The following is a 17,312-nucleotide window of genomic DNA, read 5'->3' on the forward strand; positions in this document are numbered from 1 at the left end:
TACAGTAGGTAGATCAAATATCTGCTGTAGCTGCTGAAATGATGTAAAACAATTATTAATATATCGCTTTTGGAAAGAGCTTACACCTTTATCAGACCAAGTCTGAATCCAAATCCAGTTTGGAAAGGGAGAAATGTATGATTAGCAGTTAAGGGGCTTAAAATAGAACATGCCTGCCACTTAAAATGCTTTCGTATCTGTTCCCAAATTTTAAATGAATTGGAACCAACTGGATTATTCAGTCAAATTGGTAGAGGTGCAGACAAAGCTGAGTAAATTAATACTGGCAAAGAGGAAGTCGAACGTGATTTAATTTCCATGTCACTACATTCTTTTGACCTCTCCTTTATTTCAAATAAAAATGCTCTTATGTTGCATGTCCAATAGTACAGTTAAAAATGAGGCAAACCCATCGCTCCCTACAGCTTAATCATTTGTAAGTATATCTTTCTAATTCTAGGGTTCTTTTTGTTTCAAATATATTCAGTAAATAATCTGTCCAAATTCCTAAAAAATATTTGTTAACATAGACTGGGATACACTGTAAAAGAAATAACTATTTGGATAAAATACTTATTTTCACTATATTCATACGACCTGCTAAAGAAACAGGAAGATTGGACAACTTTGTAAGAATATGTTGAGTATATTCATATAACTTTAATATATTTTCTTTAAAAAGTGTAGAAAGATATTTAGTTATAGTGATCCCTAGGTATTTAAATGAGCTTACTACTTTGAATAGAAAAGAGGAAAGAGTTTGAATCTTAGGGTTGATTGGAAGTATAATACTTTTAGCAAAGTTCATCTTGTATCCTGATATTTTCCCAAATTTAGCAAAAATTTACATAATGTTTGGTATTCATTGTAGAGGGTTGGAGACATATACTAAAATGCCCCTCTGGTCCCACTATAGGTTGTAGATTCACGCAAAGAAATTGCCAAGGGCTCTATAACTAAAGCAAAAAGCAGGGGTGAGAGAGGACAGCCTTGTCTCGTAGAGCGAAAAAAAGATAATCCCACTCAACCCGGTCGAAGGCCTTCTCTGCATAAGTACCTCAGGTTGAGTGGGGTTAGGACTTGGAGTGGGAATAATATTTAATAATCGTCTGATACAAAAAAATAGGAGACAATTCTTAATGAATCCTGTTTGATCCATGGAGATCACAGAGGGAAGAACTTTTTCATGACAGGTGGCTAAGACCTCGGCCAAAATTTTATTATCAACATAGTTGACAAGACTAATGGGTGTATATGAACTGGGGTCAAGGGGGTATTTGTCTACTTTATGCATTAAAGAGATATTTCCCTGATAAAATGTTGGTGGTAGACAACCTCTCTCAAACAATTCATTAAAGACCGCCAGAAGCAGTGGTGAAATTTGGTCACTAAAGCATTTATAAAATTCTGTTGTAAAGCCATCTGGACCAGGGGATTTTGAACTGCATGTTAGATATTGTTTGTTTTATTGCCTCAATAGTGAGTGATTGTGTCAAAACTTCCCTTCTTTCCACATTTAAGGAGGGAATCGAAGAACTGGTCTATACATGATGGGTCATTAACAGATTCTGAGGAATACAATTTGGTGTAAAAAATTCAGAAAATCTCATTTATTTCTTGTGGATTTTGGATCTCGTCCATCTAATTTGTCCTGTCTCTTTCCTAATTTCTGTTATCATTCTTGATGCCGTCATCTCTTTATTTTGCCTAGCGAGAATTTTACCTGCTCTCTCTCCTTGTTCATAATATGTGGCTTTTGTGCGTATCAGATATGTGGCTTTTGTGACTTTGATGTAGAGAGCAGCTGAAATTCTGATTGGAGAGAGAATCTCTCTTTATCCAGTTCTAATGAAGGGGAGACTGCATATTCCTGACCTATTTCAAGTATTCTGTTAGTTCATAAATTTTTTTTTTTACATTGTTTCTTTCTTAAAGAATTATAAGAAATAATTTGCCCACACATATACGCTTTGAGTGCCTTCCAAATTGTGGATTTAGAGACGTCTGCCTCTGTTTAGTTCTAAATAAAATTTTATTTAAGATCTGGTTTGTTCTACAAATGTTTTTTCAGCTGATAATTTTCGTCAAATCTTCATTTAGTAGTGTCTTGTTTGGTTTCAGATAATATCTAAAGAACTAAGATAATACCATAGCCTCATAATCATAATATGTAACTGCTGATAAAAGTTCATAATCTATCAAAAAAATAATCTATCCTAGAAAAAGTGTATTGAACCGGTGAAAAAAGGAATTTTTCGTTGATTTGGGAAGGCGAATCTCCATGGATCTCTTATTTTAAAAGTTTTTATAAATGTTTGCAGCACTCTGGCTGATTTGGTTAGGGGTATTATTCTACTTGAAGATCTGTGTAAGAGTGGATTTATCACAAAGTTAAAATCCCCTCCCATTATAATTTGGTGTGTATCCAAATTAGGCAAAGCATTTAGAAGGCGAAGATATAAATTGTTCATCATCTATGTTGGGAGCGTATACATTTACTAACAATATTGAATATTGAGAAAACTTTGAATCAATTTTTTTTTGCCACAATAACGTAACGTCCATTGGATTCAGAAATAACTTTTGTTGCGGTATATTGTACACTTTTCTTTATGAATTGCTGATTATAATATTGAATGAACGATAGAACAACCCATTTTCCCCTGAATCGACTCTTATCTTGGTTCTGTATATGTGTTTCTTATAAGAATACAATATCAGCTTTAGTCTCCCAAGAAGAGCTAATACATTTTCCTGCTTTACAGCCCCATTAAGACCTTTGCAATTCCATGAGACAAACTGAACACATTTTCTGAAAACCCTTTTTACCCATCACATCAACAAAAAAGGCTAGTAAAGTGTCTGACTTACCACTTACTGTAGCTCCTTTCTAAAAAATATTACAAAAAAAAAGTTGCACAACAGACTCACTCGTAACTATTTCACTTTAGCATTTCCAATTTAAATTTAAATTACAATTATTTTTCAGATAAATTTGGTGAACTCTGAACTTTGTCTAAATTATAGTTATTATTGCATCTGTCCGTGCATGCTGAGAAAGATGGCGGACATCACTCTTTCACTTAAACAATTAGTCCAACCTCTCACATCTCGTCCATCTAAGTTTGAGTTTTCTTCCCCAGAAATTTCTTAGCTTCACCCGGACGCTCAACTGTGTGTATCTAATTCCATCCACCGTAATTGCCAGTCTTGCCAGATAAAACAAGCTGTAACTTATCCCCGCGGCTCGCAGCTTGGAAAATATACATCGGGGACCCTTTGTAGTGGAGACGACCTTTATTTCTGGATAATTTTAGGATTTTTTTCTTTGTCAGCATAGTACAAAGTTCTTTAAATTTTGAATCTTGAATCTTGAAACGAGCAATTAATGCTGGAGGCCTTTCCCCCTGGTTTCGGTTTTGGTGCAAGAGTCCTGTGCGTGCGATCTACTGTTATGCTAAATCGCACAGCATAGGGGGGCAATTGAGGGCAATTGAGGGGCAGTGGTGGCTCAGTCGGTTAAGGCTGTGGCTTACTGGGTTACTGATCGTTGCCACTGTTGAGCCCTTAAACAAGGCCCTTAACCCCATATGCTCCAGGGGCGCTGTAAGCTGGCTGACCCTGCGCTCTGACCCCAGTTTCCTAATTGGGATATGCGAAAAAGTCATTTCACTGTGCTATAAAGTACATGTGACAAATAATTGAATATTCTTCTTCTTCACAGGTCATCAGCTCCAGTAGCAGATCTTTGATGAATCAAGCTGGATTTCCTGCTTCGACTCCTTCGGGAATCCCTACAAATTTTTGATTCTGCCTTCGGTTACGGATTTCTCCAAATCCATACATTTCTTCTGTATTTTTTTTGTGTTCTTTGGCCATGTGTTCATAAGACTGTTCTACCTAGCCACTCTATCCATCATGTCACTCAGGGCCTTCCCCATCTCTGTGTCAGACAGATCCTCCTTCGCCTCTTCTCTATACACAGGGAATCAAATAATTATTTTCCACACTGTATAAATGAAAAAATGAATGGGGTTACAAATTGTGTTATAAATATAGTTAACGAATTTGATGTGTTGAAGTGTGTTTCTATTCAGTGTAGAAGCAGCTCTACTCTACGGCTCTCCTGGATTGTCAAGCTCCTCTGTCATTCTTCAGAATATCATCATCTGAAAATAACTGCTATCATAATAAAATATAATTGCACTACTCCAGATAATTTATATAAGATTATTAAAAAGATGTTTTTGCACATAATGGTCATGAAGAACTATTAATGAAATGTGAAATGTTTTATATTGCAATTTTCCTAGACTTATTCCCATTATAAAATAAAATATTAAGTGAATAAATGCAGAATCAATAGATGTTGACATTTTGGTGAATTCCTGTAAATCAGGAAAAAAATAAAATTGAATATTGTAGATTGATTATAGCAAAGGTCTTAGTGAAATTGCACTCATCTATTAAATCACCTTAATAACAGCATTAATTTATAGGGACACTAGTGCAAGTTATTACTCTGGTCTTAGGCTTAATCATGGTCTGTGGAACACTAGATGAATTATTTCATAATCTAAAGGTTTATAGGTAATGTGTTAGTTGCACTGGTCTAAGATCAGTAATAAAGCACAACAAAATTTTATACCATATTTTGTACCATTACTTTTATGTGGCAAAGAAATTCTCTTAATTTTTGGGGGGGTTGTTTTGTTTGTGTCTACCTAATATGATATTCTTTCGTGTCTAATATGTTTATGATGTTTATATAGGTAAATTAATTTAAGTGTATGTTATTTATAATATAATTAATGTTTTATAATTGCTTTGGCAACAATGTAATATTTCTGTTAAAATTCATGCCAATAAAGCTCCTCTGAACTTAACCGTACAGAAAGACATGCACGTGGGCTTTATTAATAATAATAATAATAATATCACTGATTACATTAAATCTTTCACGATGAACTCAGTATGTACAATACATTTGAATCTATCCAGCGTATCACAGAGTAACACCGCCACCTACAGGTCACCTAAAGAAGGCGCGTGAAGAGCGCATGCTCAGATCGGATCGCGAACTCACCCTTCTGGAGGAAGTACGAACCACGTGACGTGGAGTGTGTCACATGATTGCACTAGTTCCCGTGTAAACATGGCGTCTCACTTGTCTTATGGCCGAGTCAACCTCAATATTTTGAGGGAAGCTGCGAGGAAGGAGCTGCGAGAATTCCTGGACAAATGCGCAGGAAGCAAGGTTATACGCTGATCTTTAAAATGTTGTTTGTGTTTATGTTTACACGGTGATTATATTAAGTGTTGTTATTCTCAGAGATTCTAGGTATAACCAAGCAGAGTGCACCATTTAAACTGTAAAAACATAATTATTTCGAATGTATAGGACATTTTATAGGATCATTTAATATAGAAGTATTGTACAGTATGATTGTACAATCAAAATTTGATGTTTGATATAGTTAGGCCAATGATGATGATGATGATGATAACTTCATCATCTGCCTGCAAAGATATCACACACACACACACACACACACACACACACACACACACTACGGACAATTTGGGAATGCCAATTAGTCAGAGTACCTAGAGGAAACCCACCAAGCACTGGGAGAACATGCACACTCCATGCACACTCCATGCACACTCCATGCACACTCCATGCACACTCCATGCACACTGACCCGAAGTGGGAATCGAACCCTCGACCCTGGAGGTGCAAAGCGACTCTAACCACTGATGTTCTTTCAAATTGTGAAAGAGTGGTTGAGGGAGACATAATTTTCACACATGGATTGGCCTTCACAGATTCCAGACCTTTGAGAATCTTTGAGATGGGCTGGACAGACATAGCGATTCAACACTCCCATCATCAGTAGAATAAATGTTGTGCCATTGCATAAGCTTATTGAAACCATGCCATGGTCAGAATAAAGCACAAGGTGATCCAATGAAATATTCGTATGTGACTTTTTTTTGGTAGTACAGATGCTCTAGATACTTTGTTGATATTGAAGCAAATTCCTAAGCTAATACCTAAGCTTTGTCACATTGTCATCAAAGCTGAGACGAGTGCTTGTGCAAATGTTCCAATGAGTAAATAAACAGATGAGAATTTTAGTCAACAAAACTCATTGGATGAATAAATTCATTAGCGATTGTTGCTCCACTGATACCAGGGTGAACCGAGTCAAAAGACAACGAGCCTGGAGTTTGAATCCCTTGAATGACTTTTGCCTCAGCGATATGAAGGTGCATGAGGAGGAGGATGATGATGATGATGATGAAAGTAACAACTTCTTACCCCTCTGTAGAATTAACTTTTAATGTTGTTTTTCCTTAAGAAGCTTGAGTTATAATGTCAAAAGTATTGATGTGTAGATCAGCTGAGTGTAATTTTATTTAAAGCAGCTTAAAATCATTCTAAGACAAAACATATTAGATTACATGGAATCAATAAGTTGCAGCTGCTTTTAAACAATCATTGTGTTGGTGTCTTTCAGTGGAACCCTAAAACGTAAATCTTTTTATGAATGCTGCAAAATTCGCATAAAAATCTAAATCATGATTTGGCTTAGCGCAAATATCGAATCGCAAAGAGACTGCAGTTTATTACAGGTGATATACTTAGGAATTAATCTAGTTTATCAATCATTTTAAATAAGTGTTTGTTTGTTTGTTTTTTAATAAATATTAGAAAGTATCCTCTTAATGTGAATATTTGTGCTGTTATTTGAAGTAAGCCATGATAAAGTTGTTTCAGTATCAATTTAACAGTTATATATCAGAATTTAATCCTTTTACTATTAAGATGTACCAGAATAATATGCAATAATATGTTTTTTTTTGTTTTTTACTTACATTCTTTCACCGTTCATCTAAGGTTTTATATAATTACAGTATATCAAACATAATATTAAACCAGACATTGTTTAGTTAACTAACTATCATAACCCTGCACATTTATTGTAATTATACATATAAATCCGCATTTTGCTTAATTTCAGAGTTTAAAACAATGTTGTAAATCTTGTTTCTCTTTAGGCCATTGTGTGGGATGAGTACCTTACTGGACCCTTTGGATTAATAGCCCAGTATTCATTGCTGAAGGTAATAAAATTAAATGTGCATGTGTAACCCAGTGATCCAATGATGTAAACTTTAAAGCACTTTTTGTAAGTGGCTCTGGATAAGAGCGTCTGCCAAATGCCTAAATGTAAAATGTAAATGTCATGTCCTTCTTACATTCCTAAGGCCCAACCCTTACAGTACTTGATGAACAGTGTGCATGGGGTATAAATGGGATTATTTAGTCGTATTCTTCAAGCTCTTACAATAAGGTCAAACAAGCTGGTGCCTTTTGGAACGAACTTTAATGGCCTTCATTACTCCAAGCGTAATCTGAGCGAGTTTGTTGAGGTGGATGCGTCAAAATGTACTTTAGTCTCAGGATTGAGAAACACTGCTTTGAGCAATACTGTATACGTGAGCTAATTTCAGATCTTCTGTTTTCAAGGAACATGAAGTGGAAAAAATGTTTACACTTAAAGCGGGGCGTGTGCCACCAGCTGATGTAAAAAACATCATTTTCTTTGTACGACCAAAGCTGGAGTTGATGGACATTATTGCAGAGAATGTAATGAGGTTAGTCAGTCTCTCTCTCTCTCTCTCTTTCGCTTTCTTTCTCTCTTTCTCGCTCTCTTGCTCTTACACTTATTTGTACCATCTTTGTGTGTCTTCCACACAGTGAGGACAAGTTACAGCCCCAGCGCGAGTTCCACATACTGTTTGTACCTCGGCGGAGTCTACTCTGTGAGCAGCGGCTAAAGGAACAAGGCGTCCTCAACTCCTTCACCAACATAGATGAGTACATCCTGGACCTCATCCCGTACGACGGAGACCTGCTCTCCATGGAGTCCGAAAGTGCATTCAGGGTGAGTGGAAGAGTTCCCCTGGGCAGAAACTACATTCTTTGTTTAAAATATCTGCAGGCAGTTGATACATAATAGTTAATAATATCTAAGCATTTGTCTATTATTATTGCAATGCATAATATGATTATAATGTTTTTTCTGTAAGCGTAGAATAGTAACCCAAGTGTTCTCTTGAACTGCGCGATTTGAACTACCTTGTATGTATGCAGTCTTCATTCATAATTAATTTTCTTTTCTTTGCCTTCTTGTGTTTTTGTTTTATGCAGGAATGTTATCTCGAGAATGACCAGACAAGCTTGTATCACACCGCTAAGGGTTTGATGACTCTGCAGGCCCTGTATGGGACGATCCCTCAGATCTTTGGCAAAGGAGAATGTGCGAGGGTGAGTTGGCAAGCATCGTTTCTGCATCTGTAGTTCACAACATGCAGCCCTGTTGTTGTATCAGAAAATCATAATAATAAGTTTAAAGATATTGTTTTGAGAGTTTTCAGACATTAATGATGTACCAGTGCAGCCATTTCAGTATTATAAGTTTTTTTTGAGACCCAAAAAAGGTATCAAAACCTCTAAAATGACATGAACTGGATTCTGATGGTTTTCTGAGCATCATTAAATATTTTTCCTCCCCAAAGCACGTAGCAAACATGATGTTGCGGATGAAGAGGGAGTTCGCTGGCAGTCAGAATCAAATCCTGCCCGTGTTCGACACGCTCTTGTTACTGGACCGAAACGTGGACTTGCTCACGCCACTAGCCACACAGCTCACCTACGAAGGCCTCATCGACGAGATCTACGGCATCACTAATGGTGCGTCCCCCCCACATCTACACACACTCACGTGTTTGCCTCTCACCAAAAACAAATACTGGTCACTTTTTTTGATGCAAAACAACTAAATCTAGGTGATGTTATATAGAAATTGTTAGAAAGGTGATGCCTCCGAGGTGCAGCCTAAAATCATGTTATGGTAATGTGACCTACTTATAATGCAAATGAAACCTCTGGACACATTGTGCATTGATTTATATCTCATGATGATCAGTCATGATTATTACAGAAGTCTGTTGTACCGTCATAGTACTTGTGTCAGCTTTATTAACTGAAAGTGATGTCTTATGTTCTGTCTGTTCTCCAGATTCTGATTAGCACAGTGACCTTGAACTATGTATTGTTTCCCCAGGATATGTGAAGCTTCCCCCTGAGAAGTTTGCCCAGAAGAAGGCAGGTGAAGGAGGTAAAGATCTGCCCACCGAGCCCAAGAAGCTACAGCTCAACTCGGCCGAGGAGCTCTACGCTGAAATCCGAGACAAGAACTTCAATGCTGTGGGAGCAGCTCTTAGCAAGAAGGCCAAGATCATCTCTGCTGCATTCGAAGTTTGTGTCTAACCTTTAAAACCACAGCATCAGACACACTTGTCACTTTGCCGTTTTAGCTTTGGCTTTAAAAATTCATGTCTTTGTTCTGGTACTTGAGGTTATTTCTGAGCTTGGGTAACAATCCATGTGAAGTTTAACTTGTATCTGTGAATGAATGAATGTAGGAAAGTATGTGTATGATGTAGTCTTAATCCCACTTTTCTTGGATCTAGATCTAAGTTAGCACTAAGGTAGTTGAAGCGAAGTTTAAGGATAGGCCTAACTCAATGAGGTTTAATCAGCTTTAAAATTAAAATGCATTTTATGAAAACTGTACAAATGGAGACATGATGCAGTTAAGATAGTTGTACCTGTAAATGTCCTCGTTCTGTGGTGCCTTTTTATTTTTATTTTTTTTGATATATGCTTTATTTTGTCTTAGGAACGTCACAATGCAAAGACAGTTGGAGAGATTAAACAGTTTGTGTCTCAGCTGCCCCACATGCAGGCTGCCCGCACCTCCCTGGCCAATCACACGTCCATTGCTGAGCTCATCAAAGACATCACCAGTGCGTTGAAACTCTTCTCCCCTTCGCCCCCAAATTCTGTGTTTAGTGCTTCTTAGTGCTTGCATGTTGTCTGGTTAAAGCTGCAATCACACTGTGGCCCAATTTTAGTAAAGCAGAGAAAAGTTGAACTAGTATTATTAGTATTATTTAACCAAAGACAGCTAATGGCAAAGTTCTTGCAGTTTCATAGCGTATCTCAAGCTATATGACACACAAAGTAAAATTCTACCTGATAACAGGCAGCGATCTATGATTAGAACATCTTTACTGATATAGAACGTGAACACATTATTTCACAGTGTGTTACAGAATTCAACCAAGATTTTATTGTTTTAGGATCGTCTCATACAAGTAATAATCTTATAAGATTGCTGAAATTACACAGTGTAAAAAAAATCCGTTTTTAAGATTTAAGTCTGCTGATTGTTTTTCCCTCTTTTTAGCCTCAGAAGTTTTTTTTGATAACTTGACCGTGGAGCAAGAGTTTATGACTGGAGTAGACACAGACAAGGTACAGTGGTTTATTCTGGAAACAAGTCATTTTAATATGATTGTAATAAAAAAAAATAAAAAAAAAACTTGATACACAAGTAATGTGTGTCTTCTTTTTTGCTGCAGATTAACACTTACATAGAGGACTGCATAGCGCAGAAGGATCCGCTTATCAAAATCCTCCGGCTGGTCTGCATGCAGTCCGTCTGCAATAATGGCCTGAAACAGAAAGTCCTTGATTTTTACAAGAGAGAGATCCTGCAGGTACAACCTAGGTTTTATACAGTCATGTTCATGCTCATGGGTTTTTGTGTGAAAACACAATAATTGATTGCAGCAGGCCTTGGTATTAGACAAATACAATCTTAGACGGAAAAACAACATTTTACTTTATTTACCGTGACACTATTTATTTAACCAAAATGAACCTAAAAAAGAGATAAATATGGGGGCAATGCTAAGCAAATACTGGGCTGATACCCTTTACTGCTTCCATAGGATTTAGGAAGTTATGATTATGATCAGCTCTTGATTAATTTATCATCAGCAGTCGTGCAGACCTCCTATAAAAGCAGAGATTTTGACAGTTTGCTGGTCTGGAGCATTCAGAGAAGCAATGGTAGGTGCACAACAATCTGAAAAGGGTTCTAAAACCATTTCCGAACAATTTGGAGTTAAATGTTGTGTAAAACAAGTGCAAAGCATGCAAGAAAGTCAAAGCACATCCCAGCTCATTCACCCCAAGGTCAGACCATGCAATGCTCATGGAAATAAACATAAAAAAACAAGAGCAACATCTCAGACTCTCCGGCCTCACTGAGCATGTTAAATGCTAAAGTCCATGACAGCAAAATTAGAAGAAGACTAAATAAGTATGGTTTAGTTGGAAGAGTTGCCAGGAGAAACCTTTTCTGCCTAAAAAGAGCATGACTGAGGTTTGTTCTGAGCAAACCATAAGGCTTCTGGAACAATGTCCTATTGTCAGATGAGACCAAAGTGGAGTTGATCAGCCCTAATGGCCAGAGCCAGTATTTCAGCAGAAACTCCTCAGGTTGACGTTTTAGTCTTGTTTCTGCAGCCACTGGATCTGGGCTCCTTGTAGTTATTGAGTTCACCATGAACTCCTCTGTATAGAGTATAGAGGGAAGTGTGAGGCCATCTGTCCAACAGCTAGAGCTTGGTTTAAATTGGGCAGGACAACAGGACAGTGATCCGAAATGATCAAGTTGTTTGGGGGGGTCATTAGAATTGGTCTCAAATGATTTACCTTTTTCCACACCCACACACACAAGAATTAAAAGGGGAGGGGTTACTAACTTTTGAACATAGCTGTATTAGACTTCTTTTTAACTCATGTTATTATTTTTTTTATTTATAATTTAATTATTTTACAAATCTAATATTGTACATGCAGACATACGGATACGAGCACATTCTGACACTCAACAACCTGGAGAAGGTGGGTTTGCTCAAACCACAGACCACCACCAGGAACAACTATCCCACCATTAGGAAAACCCTCAAGCTCTGGATGGAGGATGCAAATGAGCAGGTCAGTGGAAGTGGAAATGGGGAAAGAAAGTCATTAAAATGCTTGATCTGGGCCTCCGAGTGGCGCAGTGGTAAAGCGCTCGCCCTATCATCCGGAGATCGCTGGTTCGATCCCCAGGTGATGCTGTAACCTCTCACAGCCGGAGGCCTAGAGAGAGCTGATTGGCCGAGGGGGGGAGGGATGAGAGGTATTTAGTGCTCCCACATTAATGACGGCTCTACAAGCCAATCAGGGGCGTCTGTGAGCTTCCGCAAGCGTAGGGAGCGGATATCTCTGTTCCTCCGAGTGTGTTACGCCACCCCCAACGGTGCAGTTCGAAAAAATGGTCGGTGGAGGAAACACGTGGGCAGCCCTCCCGACTGAGTGGCAGTGGAAGCTTAATGTGGGAGCCTACAGCGACTGGGACAAATTGGCCACGACTAAAATTAGGGGGAAATAATCTAAAAAAATTCAGAAAAAAAAATTTATATTAAAAAGAAATGCTTGATCTGTAGTGACGTCTTCAACACTAGCAGTTTCACACTGGAATGAAAGGCACTTTTACATATCAGTTCATTGGACACACCCACATCTTATGATCAGATATTATTCTATTTTGAAGCAGCTACAAATAAGTATATACAGTGGTGTGAAAACCTATTTGCCCCCTTCCTGATTTCTTATTCTATTGCATGTTTGTCACACTTCAATGTTTCTGCTTATCAAAAACCGTTAACTATTAGTCAAAGATAACATAATTGAACACAAAATGCAGTTTTTAAATGAAGGTTTATGTTATTAAGGGAGAAAAAAATCCAAACTTACATGGCCCTGTGTGAAAAAGTGATTGCCCCCCTTGTTAAAAAAATAACTTAACTGTGGTTTATCACACCCGAGTTTAATTTCTGTAGTCACCCCCAGGCCTGATTACTGCCACACCTGTTTCAATCAAGAAATCACTTAAATAGGAGCTACCTGACACAGAGAAGTAGACCAAAAGCACCTCAAAAGCTAGACATCATGCCAAGATCCAAAGAAATTCCGGAACAAATGACAACAAAAGTAATTGAGATCTATCAGTCTGGTAAAGGTTATAAAGCCATTTCTAAAGCTTTGGGACTCCAGCGAACCACAGTGAGAGCCATTATCCACAAATGGGAAAAACATGGAACAGTGGTGAACCTTTCCAGGAGTGGCCGGCCGACCAAAATTACCCCAAGAGCGCAGAGACAACTCATCCGAGAGGCCACAAAAGACCCCAGGACAACATCTAAAGAACTGCAGGCCTCACTTGCCTCAATTAAGGTCAGTGTTCACGACTCCACCATAAGAAAGAGACTGGGCAAAAACGGCCTGCATGGCAGATTTCCAAGGCGCAAACCACTTTTACGCAAAAAGAACATTAAGGCTCGTCTCAATTTTGCTAAAAAACATCTCAATGATTGCCAAGACTTTTGGAAAAATACCTTGTGGACCGACGAGACAAAAGTTGAACTTTTTGGAAGGTGCGTGTCCCGTTACATCTGGCGTAAAAGTAACACAGCATTTCAGAAAAAGAACATCATACCAACAGTAAAATATGGTGGTGGTAGTGTGATGGTCTGGGGTTGTTTTGCTGCTTCAGGACCTGGAAGGCTTGCTGTGATAGATGGAACCATGAATTCTACTGTCTACCAAAAAATCCTGAAGGAGAATGTCCGGCCATCTGTTCGTCAACTCAAGCTGAAGCGATCTTGGGTGCTGCAGCAGGACAATGACCCAAAACACACCAGCAAATCCACCTCTGAATGGCTGAAGAAAAACAAAATGAAGACTTTGGAGTGGCCTAGTCAAAGTCCTGACCTGAATCCTATTGAGATGTTGTGGCATGACCTTAAAAAGACGGTTCATGCTAGAAAACCCTCAAATAAAGCTGAATTACAACAATTCTGCAAAGATGAGTGGGCCAAAATTCCTCCAGAGCACTGTAAAAGACTCGTTGCAAGTTATCGCAAACGCTTGATTGCAGTTATTGCTGCTAAGGGAGGCCCAACCAGTTATTAGGTTCAGGGGGCAATTACTTTTTCACACAGGGCCAATGTAGGTTTGGATTTTTTTTCTCCCTAAATAATAAAAACCATCATTTAAAAACTGCATTTGTGTTTACTTGTGTTATCTTTGACTAATAGTTAAATGTGTTTGATGATCAGAAACATTTTGTGTGACAAACATGCAAAAGAATAAAAAATCAGGAAGGGGGCAAATAGTTTTTCACACCACTGTAAGTAAAGCTGAGTAATGCTGATTTTACAATCAGGCTGTTCCATCTTTTTCTTTCAGAACCCGAACGACATCTCGTATGTGTACAGCGGTTACGCTCCTCTTAGCGTGAGGCTCACTCAGGTTCTGGCTCGGCCGGGCTGGAGGAGCATCGAGGAGGTGCTGAAAATGCTTCCTGGGCCACACTTTGAGGAGAGACAGCAGCTTCCACCCGGACTTCATAAGAAACGTGAGTGTCCAGAACATACGTGTAAGGAGATAGAAATGAGCAAACTAGTTTGGGTGCAGAATTAGGTCTTGGGGCGGTGTAGGATTTCCATTTGGTGTTTTTCTGAACTTTTCCTCTTTCTGTGTGTAAGGAGATTGTCCATAATGCCAGCCTCAGGTCTGTTCACTTTTTAAAACGTGGACTAAGGCCATGAATGAGAACACATGTCAGTAAAAGGTGCAAATGGAGCCATTTGCAAAGTGAAGGACGACTGATTTGGTAATTGTGTGTTCAGATATACGTCACTTTTAATTGGACAGTTTGTCACAGTTTTATTGCACAGGAGACACTCGGTTAGCATGGCTAACACACGGTGGCCGAAGATAAGAGGAGCTTTTGTCTTTTGCACGTTTTGTTGATCCTCTGTGTTTTTTCATGACTGGGAGGCTTGACACATGAAAAATTATATTTAGACCATACAACAGCTTCTCATAATATTTGAGTTAAAGCCATAAGCGGCTCGTTGGAGACATTTCATTCTGAAGTTATTAAGTGTTGTTATGAAAAGCACATGTCGTTACTTGCCCTGTACTGTTGGCAGAAAGGTGCTAATTAGAAAGCAGTACCGCAAACTCTACAGCTGGGGCTTTGCTTTAACGATTCTCTCTTCACATTTTAACAGAAACCTGAAAGCGAAGGCTCCTGTTTATGGTTTCATTTAATGCTTGTGAGACTTGACCTCAGTTTTGCCATGCCATTCAAAAACAGAACACTTCAGAAATATCTGAATAATATGACGATATGAAAACACTTAATCCGAGTGTTGTGCTTTCTGTAAATATTAAATGTGTACTCTTTGACCTGACAGGTCAGCAAGGAGAGAACAGGACAACGCTGGTGTTCTTTCTCGGTGGTGTGACATACGCTGAAATCGCAGCGCTCCGCTTCCTGTCTCAGATGGAGGACGGTGGGACCGAGTACATCATTGCCACCACCAAACTCATCAATGGCACCAGCTGGATAAAATCTCTAATGGACCGTCCTGAAGCGCAAACACTCTAAAAACGTCCCATGAGCAATATTTAGAACATGTGCTAATTTATCTAATATACAGATGTACAAACTCAAAGTCATTCAGTCATTAAGTGTTCCTTTTTTTTTTCTTTTTTTTAAGCTTCTTTTCTGGCAAATGTACCACCGTAATTCCCTGCGCACCCGAACTGAAAGGCTGTTAGTAACCACTGCCGAAATTGCAACAACACATGTCCTTTGATAAAAAAAAAAAAATCCTGTGATGTCATCTATTGAATGCTATTTTTTTTTAAAGGAGTGCATTTTCCTTTATACTTCTACCGTGTATCAGTAATTCTTAACCCTGGTTCTGAAGGACCCCCAGCCTGCACATTTTAATGATTTTCTTGTTCTATCACACACACTCTCTTTTACATAAATTGCCGTTAATTCTCATTAGTTAAATCAGGTGTGTTGGAACTGACCAAACTCTAAAATGTGCAGGACATTAGCTCTTCCAGGACCAAGGACAAGACCTCTTTTTCTATATATCGAGGAAATCATGCATGAACAAGTGGAACTGAACAGGAAGCAGTACAGTTGGTAGCTTAGCTATCTAAGTCCTATCCTGGTCTTTGGAGTTTCTCATGTTCGCCCTGTGTCTAATGTGTGTGCATAGTGACATGTGATGGACTGGTGTCCCATCCAACGTTCCTGAAATCAGCTCTGGATTCAGCCTGATCCTGACAGACTGAGAACACTTTAGGAAAAGGAGCATTACTAATATATCCTGCTTTACTGATCTGTGAAATTGCATTTGCCTTTGATATTTCATACACTGTAAGATGTCAGTGTTTTGCAGCATTCATGTACTTATGACGTGTGTACTGGCCTTGTAAATAAATAAATAAATAAATAAGAGTTCCTGTTTTTTGTGAGACTAACATGCCCTGACAGTGAGTTTAATCAAATAACGGTGGAGTCAGTATGAAAACCTTGAGTTAGATTATAAGGAGCATGAGCTCTTTTTACTCGTGTAATAAGTCGGTGGGCCTGAAAAGTAGCTTGCGAGCACAAAGGAGCGGCAATTAGCTGTGTAACAGCCCGATAATGGGCCTGTGTCTGGAGATCTGGGCCCGGAATGGAACATGACTCGACCGAGGAGGATGCTGATTAAATTAAGAGGCCATTTGTTCTCTGTCTTTCCGGATAAACCTCTTACTGTGCGCGTGCTGAGATGTGCTGATCGATGATTGGACCGTGAGCGCCCCAGCGCGGGAAAAAGCACAGAAGTAATGGCTCCTCTTTGCCTACTGTAAGCGCACAACACAATGGAGAATGTGAACAAAAATATGAACTTTAACATCAAAGAGACATTAAATGTTGTGTTTTGTGTATGTCTTTGTTTTTGGGTGAGGACAGAACTGAGCTGATAAAAAAATGATTTAGAGTTGAAAATAGCCTTGTATTGACTGGGTGGTGTATCTTGTGTGGGCTGCTGAGAGAGAGATGATGAAGGAGAGAAAGACAGAGAGAGAGAGAGAGAGAGAGAGAGAGAGAGAGAGAGAGGCGGGCCGGAACTCGCCCGTGGAGCAGGTGCTGAATGCTCCTGTTACTCCCATAAGCACGGACCCAAGGGTTTCCTGCCTCTCGTAATCAATTTAATTGCCTCCTTCTCGGCCACTCCTGTGGCATGAGGACAAGCAGCAGCTTCTCAGCAGAAGAATAAAAAAAGCCAAAGGAGGCAGAGCACCGCTCTTTACTGTACTGACTGTCAGAGAAATCCCATCCTCCTGAGGTAAGTCCAGTCTTTATCCCTATCTAAGCATAGGAAGTCCATTAGTTCCCAGGGTTTAACTCTCACTTTACATTTACGCAGGATATCACATCCAACATCCGAAAAAAAATCTTTTTTTATTATTTTTAAGT

The 17,312-nt window shown here is 38.8% G+C and overlaps 1 protein-coding gene across 1 annotated transcript; it reads left to right on the plus strand.

The window, feature by feature from the left end:
• The first annotated feature begins 5,140 nt into the window (after positions 1-5,140).
• vps33a (VPS33A core subunit of CORVET and HOPS complexes) lies at positions 5,141-16,327 on the plus strand. The gene is made up of 13 exons (XM_053480406.1): positions 5,141-5,257; positions 7,066-7,131; positions 7,538-7,665; positions 7,769-7,955; positions 8,222-8,338; positions 8,590-8,764; positions 9,138-9,331; positions 9,756-9,882; positions 10,326-10,393; positions 10,501-10,638; positions 11,789-11,926; positions 14,225-14,393; positions 15,241-16,327. The coding sequence occupies exons 1-13, from the start codon at positions 5,156-5,158 to the stop codon at positions 15,432-15,434; spliced, it is 1,803 nt and encodes a 600-aa protein (XP_053336381.1). The 5' UTR covers positions 5,141-5,155; the 3' UTR covers positions 15,435-16,327.
• The last annotated feature ends 985 nt before the right edge of the window (positions 16,328-17,312 follow it).

The sequence above is a fragment of the Clarias gariepinus genome, chromosome 21 (genome assembly GCF_024256425.1).
Source record: "Clarias gariepinus isolate MV-2021 ecotype Netherlands chromosome 21, CGAR_prim_01v2, whole genome shotgun sequence".
Taxonomy (NCBI): domain Eukaryota; kingdom Metazoa; phylum Chordata; class Actinopteri; order Siluriformes; family Clariidae; genus Clarias; species Clarias gariepinus.

What these genes read in the sequence shown, in the direction of transcription:
- vps33a (XM_053480406.1), top strand. Translation starts at nt 5,156, where the DNA reads ATGGCGTCTCACTTGTCTTATGGCCGAGTCAACCTCAATATTTTGAGG. An exon ending in GCAAAGGAGAATGTGCGAGG is followed by an intron (nt 8,339 to 8,589) that starts GTGAGTTGGCAA and finishes TCCTCCCCAAAG; the next exon opens with CACGTAGCAAACATGATGTT. An exon ending in TCATCTCTGCTGCATTCGAA is followed by an intron (nt 9,332 to 9,755) that starts GTTTGTGTCTAA and finishes ATTTTGTCTTAG; the next exon opens with GAACGTCACAATGCAAAGAC.